Source organism: Saccostrea echinata, unplaced genomic scaffold (assembly GCF_033153115.1).
Source record: "Saccostrea echinata isolate AGI-Se365-2 ecotype Australia unplaced genomic scaffold, CSIRO_AGI_Sech_v1 ptg000028l, whole genome shotgun sequence".
NCBI classification, from domain to species: domain Eukaryota; kingdom Metazoa; phylum Mollusca; class Bivalvia; order Ostreida; family Ostreidae; genus Saccostrea; species Saccostrea echinata.
In genome coordinates this window covers 15,806,528-15,816,270 of record NW_026889777.1, presented here as the reverse complement: position 1 = coordinate 15,816,270, position 9,743 = coordinate 15,806,528, and the positions used below count along the sequence as shown (strand labels likewise).

At 31.0% G+C, this 9,743-nt stretch overlaps 1 protein-coding gene across 1 annotated transcript; it reads left to right on the top strand.

The window, feature by feature from the left end:
* Positions 1–2,555: 2,555 nt before the first annotated feature.
* On the top strand, positions 2,556–7,828 carry LOC133193566 (uncharacterized). Its single transcript, XM_061329527.1, has 4 exons — positions 2,556–2,583; positions 3,905–4,153; positions 6,714–6,872; positions 7,563–7,828. The coding sequence occupies exons 1-4, from the start codon at positions 2,556–2,558 to the stop codon at positions 7,826–7,828; spliced, it is 702 nt and encodes a 233-aa protein (XP_061185511.1).
* The last annotated feature ends 1,915 nt before the right edge of the window (positions 7,829–9,743 follow it).

Sequence of the window (9,743 nt, the reverse complement as noted above, 5' to 3'; positions counted from 1 at the left end):
ATCGATTTTACATGAAATTGAATTGTTTGGTGTTTGTGGATGTTTCTTTTCAATTCAGAATTTTCGCTTAACAGGGTTCTTAGCACACAAACTTTTTCTATGAATGTTTTATTTGTTTGATAAAAGCATAAAATAAATGGTATTGAAATGATAAAGTAAGCATACTAACAACTGATGTATTCTTGACTCCGCTTTCTTCTGGTATACACCGAACATTCAACATGTTTCTATTTGTATATTTGACAATTTTAATTTTTTTCTTAACAACGTCTACATTGAGGGGTAAGTAATTATCTTATACAGTATTTACTCTTCTGTTTTGTTTTAAATGCATTTTAGTTTTACATTAAGCAACATTGTAGCTTTACATATTTTAACAATATCTTCCACTGGTGCATGAACCCATCTGCAAATAAATTTCTCTAAATCACCAATTACAAGAAAGGTTTGGAAGCCTTCATTTACCTGATATCATATCGTCTAAGTGACATTAAATTGCATATTGTATTGTATATGGGTAATTCATAAAGTGATCTTAAGAAATGCCTTGTAACGTACATTTATTTTAAATATTTTATACTATTTCTTTTAATTCATTTTTTTTCTATTATATTTCTTTTAAATGAAATAAATGAATATGCTAAGAATAAAGAATAAGACAAGTTAATAAGCTGAAAAATATATCAAATACTGCACATTTTCTTTTTTTTCTATAGTACACATATCATATCGCAAAAATGCGAAATGTTACAACATGTTTCACGCAGTGTACAGTATTTTCCCCATGTTTTGATGATGCAATCGTGTCCTTTTTAATATATATTCGAAAATTATCATTATCATGCAAGTTATTCAATGAATTTGAAATTTTAAGATCAACTGTAAGTAATCATCGCTATTAAATTCAGCGCAAAATAAGAATGAGGTAATAACATTCAAAATTACTTTAAATACAAATGGCATAAAATTTACTGGGCTCTTTTATTGGAAAACATTTATATATATATATTTTTGCAATATATATTCAAATTCAATAGGTATTTAATTTCAGATATTGTAAATAAAAACTAGAGAAATAAAGAAAAAAAATCGTAATTTTAAGCCTGTTCTTCCTTTTCTTTATCTTTCTCTCAAAAAAAAAATGATAAAAGGAAAAAAAAAATAAAAGGAGATATAGCAAACAAACTTAATTGGAAATTTAAATTTTGATTAAAAATATATATATAATGGAGCTCGATAGGCAGAACATCGAGAAAATTCTATCATACACTGGTGATTGAATTGATAATTTAACCGTTCTGTTTTTTTAAAGATCATATTCTTTTTCTTGAATTTTGTAAAGACCAGCTTGATGGTAGACAAGTTTAAAATTATCGATAAGGCAATGCTGAGAAATTGAAAATCAATGCATTTGAACCCCAGTTTTTTGTTTGTATTTGTTAGGATTAAATATAACAGAACTATGAATTTGTACAATAATTAAGATGGTAAACAAGCTTAATCTTTCTGATAATTACTGACATACAGTATTGTTTAAATTGTAAATAGGTTGTATTTAAACCAGTAAAATTGCTAGGTTTGAATATAATTTATCGGGTTTTGGAAATGCTTGTGCAGATACAATAACGAAATAATTCTCATTCCTTAAAAAATTTAACATGCCTATTCCATGTTTTTATTTTTAACTTTTTTTGAAACATTGAAGAAATTTGGTTTGAATAATTAATATAAGTAGTGGAGTCATTTATAGCAACATACTGATATATTTCTTATTTTGATAAAAAAAGAAAGGTGATTATATATATGAACATGAATCTCTCTTTGTGCTAAGTGCACTTACTCCATTTTTGCAGTCTTCTGATAATCAATGCCTTGTTTCAGGACAGTGTCCCGACGCCATGAGATTTCAAGATAACTGTTACACGCTACATAACACACCAGCTATGTTTACTGATGCTCACAAGGCATGTCAAACAGATGGCGGAATTTTAGCAAAAATTGATAATCAGGAAACCATAACATTTCTGCTAAACACATTCCCAGGGTAATTATCCTTAGCTTAGATTTTTCTAAAAAGTTTGCTACCCTGTTTCTATTATCAATGACTTTGCCTCATACAACTTGGAACATTTACCACAAGTATCTGTTTATGTATTTTATGCCACTTTACAACCTGAACGAAGACGGCTATTGTGCACAAATACATCGGACCCGAATTTAATAGTTTTGATTATTCATTTTAAAAAGTGAGCTTAATTAACACGTTTCCCAATTATAATTGCTTTTAGGTACCTAAAAGACCCAAGGTTATCATCTTCTATTAAAAACCTAGAGAGGAACCAAAAATATAACATGTATATTAAGGAGGCTGGGGGGTCAACAAATTAACCAAAAATTAACCACCAGATTTAACTTAATTTTTTAGATATGATATCTTAAGCTGTCAACTATCATTTGGCAAAGAAAAATTTCAAAAATTTTAGTTTTAAAATTTGATCATTTTCTATATCTTCATATGGAGCTCTTCTTCTAAAGGAGATCATTATAGTCTAAAAATGGCCACAACCCTCCCAGCCTCTTTAAGTAAATTAAAACGTTTTGAAAGAATATATTAAGACTTTTTAGGAATAATTAATATATTTCAAGATTGAACGCACCAGCTATGCATTTTCTAATTGTAAATTCATCAACAAATATATTTTAGAATAAAAAAATTATAGGTATCCAAGCATTCGGGAAAAATCGCATTTTTTTGTACATTGATATTTTAGTTCTTTCATTTTCCTCAAATATTATATTACACAATTGTAGAAAATTTGTGCTATCATTGGAAGACATCACATTTCACTTCTAATTCATATCATGGCTAATAAGCATTGGTATCTTAGGCTAGATTAAAGGATATTTGATTTTCTCAAAAGATGTATTTTTTGGTACAGTTATGGGATAAAAATGTCAACTTTCTACAATTCAGTTCCAAAGACTTTAAAGAGCCTAAAATCATACTAAGATACATGATATGAAAATTGTTGCATGAAAATATTCAAATTAAACTTAATTCATTCCTTAACTTTGAACCTTTTTTAATTAAATAATAATTTTAAGAGTCATCTTTCCTGGATAAGAAGCGGATATCCTAAAATGATGCAGACATCAATATTTTTACTGAACAAATCGGGGATTGGGCTTCTCATTTTGTAACCTAACATTGAGAGGCACGTAAACGGCTCCGTTGAGTTTGTCAGAACTTTTTAATGAGAAGTCATGATAATGAACCCAACATACAGTGAGAGTTTCCGTCAGAAATTAATCTCTAGTAATAACTTAATTTAGGAAAAAGGTGGCTATTTTTGCTAAATTTAAATAACAAAGAGACATCCAGTAATAAAACAATATTGAAAAAAAAATTATATGAATCAGTAATTTCGTACAAAGGCTCGCCGAAATATGGCTGAAATATTGCCGACTCGGCGTTAAACAATAATAATCAATCGTACAAATGTTATAATATAACCCACATTCACTTAATTCTGATCATTCAATCTTTTTTTTTTTGTTTCCAGGAAATAGACTTAAATCTTACCAAATTTTCTTTTTCAGAGCTGCAAATTCTTGGATAGGAATACACGATCAAAATAGGGATGGAATTTATGTAAACATGTTGAATGAAAGACAAACTTTTCTTCCTTGGCAGACTGTTCCTAACCTTGCCTGGCAGTGGGATTGTGTATTTCTATACGTCTACGGAAAAATTCAAGGCGGAACATGCTCTGCTTTTAACAAATATTTTTGTTCAAAAGCAGCTAAAAATGGTTTGATTTGAATTAAATATATCAAAGAAAATATTTGAATTTATCAAACGTATATTGAATTCATGAACCAACATTTGGTTGTTCTTTTTCAGTCACAGAGACAACAGATATATCGACGGTATCAGCAGTTACGGTTTGGAAGACAACTCAAACTATTTCAGACATAACTTCAGAAATACATTCTTCATTGGAAGCTACCACGTTGGCAGAGAATTCAACTCATCTGCTTAATATACCATCGCTTAACACAAATTCAGCTACTACAGAATCCTATGATACAACATTGCTCACAAAGAACCAGTCTTCTTCCACAAATCAGCTACTCTCAACAACAGAAGCAGGTATTACAGTTTAAACAGACATACATACACAAGGGTTAGTATGGTACCAACAAGGGGTTGAGCAAACATAGAGATCGAAGCGATATCAACATCGATGCCGATACTAGAAGGAAAACCTCTTATAGTGATAGTATTCAAATAACACATGTTAAAAAAAAACCCAGTATTTAGGGCGGTAACCACGATCGATTTTAAATTCATGATTCGAAATCGATACGATATCGGGGATATGGACAGCAAGATAGAAGTCAGAAATGTGTAGAAAGACAGCTAGACAGATGACGGACAAAATGTGATCAGAAAAGCTCAGTTGAGCTAATTAAAAGTATGAATGAATACCTTTCTATTCCAATGTAAAACTTTGACCCCTGTTATCGTTCCTACCCTTCTCTACATGATTTGGGTCATGATTTGAACAAACCCGATTCTGCACAGCTTGAGGATGCCTCCATATTCATATATATATATATATATATATATATATATATATATATATATATATATATATATATATATATATATATATATATATATACATTTGTGGTATCTCTCTATTATATAAACATACAGAGAGCAAATATCTTCATACCAGTATGAAGTTTTTCGAAGGTCATAGGTAATTACGTGACCTAATCAAACAGCGCAGTAATATCTACATATTAAAAAGACTTACTCTACTTAGCAATATAGCATGTTTTTCATGCATAAAAATGTACAAAATACCCAAGTAAAATAACAATAATTTTATTTACAATGTAAATGAGTAATTAATACAGTTCTTGATCAATTTTACATAGAAAATAGAAAACTACGTGTTATAAGTTTCATGTCTGAGCTGCATAGTCTCAACGTTTACCCTTATTTTTCTTGTAGACCTCTGAATGATATAATTTTTTTTCATTAAACTTTACTCACAATAAATTTGAAAATTTGTTGGAAAATATCAGTGTAATGCAATCACGCCACAAACAGCTGACAAACACTGCACTTCGGAAGTTCGGTAGGCACACCTCCATCATCGAGATCGTTGTCCTAAGCTGTCGCCAGTGTCTCTGTGTCAACATCATAATAAATATGCCTTACTGAAATCGTAGATTTTATGTTTCTGATCAAATTTTATACTTGATTTCAAGTTAACTGGTCCGGACAAGTGTCTCCATCCATCCCTTTCCGACCGAAATTCCTCCAACTTTTTATTATCAAACATCGGACGTGTTTCTAGTGTTTTTTAACATCGAATATGGGTTCCCATGAATACAAATATTCCCAGACACCAATATGCTCACTATAATTGATCACAAGTAGCCTTTCACAGAATATTCCCTTCAAAACAGAATCCGTTGCCAGATGAATTTGAAGCGTAACCGCTTCTCAAGCCGATTTAAACCTTGCGTAATTTGTCAAAATCTACGACGAACAGTTAGTGCAATATTTATATTCGATTATATTCGATTGTCCGTCTCAAATGTATATATATAAGTAATAAATAACAAGTTTAAAAACTTCACTGGGAAATGAAGTGGGTCGGCCTTCGGCCTTCAAAGGATTTGATCATGTTACCGACCCACTTCATTTCCCAGAGAAGTTTTTAAACTTGTTATTTATTTCTTAAATGACTAATCTTGAATTTGCTGTTTTTTTTTATGAGAGGATTTTTAAGGATTAATTTTTCCTGTACAATCCTGTTAAACTTTGATCTTCTATTGTGGCCCCATCCTACCCCTCCCTCCCCCTGGGGCCATAATTAAAAAAAATTATTCTACACTTCCCGAGAATGCTTCCAGAAAGTATTCTAATATACATACAAGCATCTAGAAATATTGTGGCAAACTATATTTTAAAAAAAAATCTGTCGATATCGTTACTACATCATGTCTTGGAAATAACTCTATGTTATTACGCATAGTGTAAATGCAAAGGACATTAAATTCAATTTAAACTTTTATATCAATGTAAGCCAGGCGAAACAAAATAATGCCAATGAACTTTGCTGAACGATTGTTCAGCTATGATGAATACAAGGACAAGTTTTGTTTTCCCTTTTAAAAAAATATTTTTATATCTTGTCTTGTTTATTCGAATTTAATTCATACCAACCGTTAGGCCATCGTTTTAATACCACTTATTCCTACAGATTATTTGAACAATACAGAGGGCTCACTGCGGGTGTGACTGGTGGACAGGGGATGCTTACTCATCCTAGGCACCTGATCCTACCTCTGGTGTTTCCAGGGTCCCCTTTTTTGCCCTGTTCACTATTTTATTGTTTAAAGAATTTGTGAGATCAAACACTGTTTTGTTATCTTCACCTTTTACATTCTTACAACTTTAGTATGTGCATTTATTTTGACGTTGTTGTAGCGAAAATAGGTTGTGTCTGCTATCCAAAAAATGGGTTTAATTAAATTCATGCAATGGCAAAGATAACACCTACTGCCTTTAGCAATTCTCAGAGTTAATAATCAAGAAAATGTAAATCATAGCTAACAACAATAAACAGAGCAAGGGTACAACCACAAATGTTGGCTTCTATTCTTAGTTCTTTTCTATAAATTTTCAGGATCAACGATTCCTGAAAATCCAAGCACAATTATTGTTTCCAATACAAACTCACTAAGTTCTACTAACCCAAGCTCATCAGGTTCTACCAATCCAACCTCAACAAGTTCTACCAACCCAAACTCAACAATGGCTACAAACCCGGACACCTCTTTGGAAGGTATGTTTACTTGTACAATTTATCAGTGTATATGCAAACATTGCAAGGTTTTATTAACGTTTCTGGAATGTGTCAATTGCCTATAGAGTCAAAAGTTTAAAAAAAATAAAGAATTTTTTTAGATACTGGGCCAAAAAATGAATATTGTCTTCCTAAATTTTAAAAAATAAATATTTAAAAACTTTATTTTTTAAAAATTCCTTTCTCTTCATCATTTCTTGTAAAATTTATGAATAAATTTTAAATTCTAACTCGGGGTTGCTTTTAACAACTTTGAGTCAAACATTTGTTCCATAGCACGTTAAAATCACACTTAAGCTCTATATTATCATTTCAAAAAAGAATTTATTACCTGCATTCGAAGAGAAAAGGAATTGCTATTTATATTCATATATCTTCATATAACCTGACTATACCTGTGGCAATGCACGTAAATAAAAGACATCGGCAAAATTTTCTTAAATGCAATGAAATATAACAAAATATTATCAACAAAATAGTAACTGCGCAAATAATACTATAGTAATCCATTGTTTCAGCTTATTGGATTCACAAAATTTGCATCACATTCCGCGGTAAAATTTGAAATATAATCTGCTCAGGGTATAAAATAATTTATTCCAAAAAGTAATGAGTAATGAGTAATGTCAGTAGAATAATTCAGAAATCTAATCTTTACATTTATTTTAGGCTGTCAATGTCCCTGTTCCAGGGCTGCTAGTTTGAATAATACAGAAGAATTGAACACTAGAATAAAGAAATTAAGAAAAGAACTGGAAGTAAACATCGTCAAACTTTCCAGTTTTATTCGGACGAAGACTTCTGCTCCGGACAACCGGATTTCCTCTGTATTCATTGGAAGTGTTTTTGGTGTTTTCTTCATTACATCTGCTATTTTGCTAATTGTTTTAAGTGACTTAACATTACTAATTCGACAAATAAGATACGGTCCCTAAAATTTATTCACCTTCCTACTGATAAGCCTATAAATTATTTTAGAAACTAATTGATTACAAAACTTCTTTTTTCGCTGACTTGTCGATATATTTACTCAAGAGCATTGTAACTGATGATAGAAATATTGTGTTTGTCAGTGTAATATGCTCAAACTGTCGAAAATCTATACTTTGTTCTAGTATTTGTTCAGAAAAATCTTTTCTTAGACCCGAAGGTATTTAAGAATCTCACAATAATTTTTATTTTTATTTGGGGCGGGGCTTTGTAAAAATAATATCGTGATATTTTTTTTATTGACTTTATCTTGTTTCTTTTCAACATAAGTTACCAGTCATATTATACATGCAAATAATTTATTAAAATTCTTTTTCTTGGTTAAACATAATGCTTAGAATTTTTCAAGTTGAAATGACACATTTTTAGAAAAGTATTCAAAAATCTTTACTTAAATAAAATATATGGAGATAACAAACAGTATTCAAGCTCAAAAGTCCATTAAACATTGCAAAATAGGTGCAGAGCAAACACGGACCTCCAAAACCTGAGGTGGGATCAGGTGCCATGGAGGAGTGAACATCCCCTGCCGACTGGTCACACCCGCCGTGTGCTCCTTGTCATGATCGGGAAATAACGGAAAAATCCATCGACAATTCAGTGTGTAAATAATGGCCTAACAATTAGTATGAAAAACGACAGTCAGCATTTGACTCAATGATAAAGTGTATTTGTCATCACGTTTATCATAAAGCTAGGCTGTTAGATTACCATTAACGTCTTTTTCAAGTAAAATATCCAAATATGAAACAGATGTGTCAGACTCTGAGGTATCTTTTATTTGAAGCTCATAGGGATATATCGTATCGACGTAAGAATGGAAATAACAATTGTTAATTGACAATACGTCGTCGATATATCTAAATGTCAAGTTGAAGGCCACTGCAAGTGTCTTCTTCTTATCAAGTCCCCTTGATACCCATAGGAATTCCAATAGATTGTTGGAAGACCTGGTCTCCAAAAACCACATAGATATTGTCAATCAGAAACTCAAGCATCTTTTTAATGTCAACTTCAGAGTACTTGTGTGTACAATCAGAATGTTTTTTAACAAAATAATTTTGCAAATGACCAATGACAAGTAAAGTAAATTTACGAGTTCCATTTTTATTGAAAAAGCAGCTATCAATGATATTACTAAGGTAGTAATGAATCAAAAGAGACATCGTGTATTAAAGGTTTATTGTAAGACCGATGCCCATGACCACGCTTACATCTCTGTGTATGGAAATAGGCGCCTCTATCACCAGAGATGTTATATCTATTTAGTTAAACAACTTTATATTCGTCCAAGCCACATATTAAGGTGAAAATGTAATTAAACAGTTCGATATAATTTTTGAAAAGTTTTAGAAATGTATGAAGTTTTGAACCAGTAACTGCAAGGTTATCAAGAATGCATTTTAAAATTTCACACAATTAAAATTTCTTTCTGATATTAACATGAATAGAAATATTAAAAACTGACGTCAAGGTAGTAAGGAACTCCTTTTGTAAACATCAGAATGATTTAGTGTTTACCTGTGACGTCTTTAAGCATTGATTTCTTTTAACTATTGGCTTTCAAATCAAATATATATATATGCGTTCAGAAATGTATATACATGTATATGTAATCATTTAAGGATAAGAAAAGTTTTAGAGGTTCCTGGACATACGTGACATGACATATGTATATACATTATTATTCATGAACAAAAACGTTCCATCCTAACTTGACCAGTTACATGCTTCAAGGTATTCTTCTGTCAAATCTAAGTATCGCGATTACCCGGCGGTTATCTGACTTACTGCCCCTCATTTGTGATGAAGTCGAGGAAGCTCTTAATCTTGCAAGATTTCGGGGTCATACTTGACATT

Coding starts and splice junctions, on each gene's coding strand:
- LOC133193566 (XM_061329527.1), top strand. CDS start 2,556: ATGGCCACAACCCTCCCAGCCTCTTTAA. Junction 4,154..6,713: donor ACTCTCAACAACAGAAGCAG/GTATTACAGTTT, acceptor ATAAATTTTCAG/GATCAACGATTCCTGAAAAT. Junction 6,873..7,562: donor CCCGGACACCTCTTTGGAAG/GTATGTTTACTT, acceptor CATTTATTTTAG/GCTGTCAATGTCCCTGTTCC.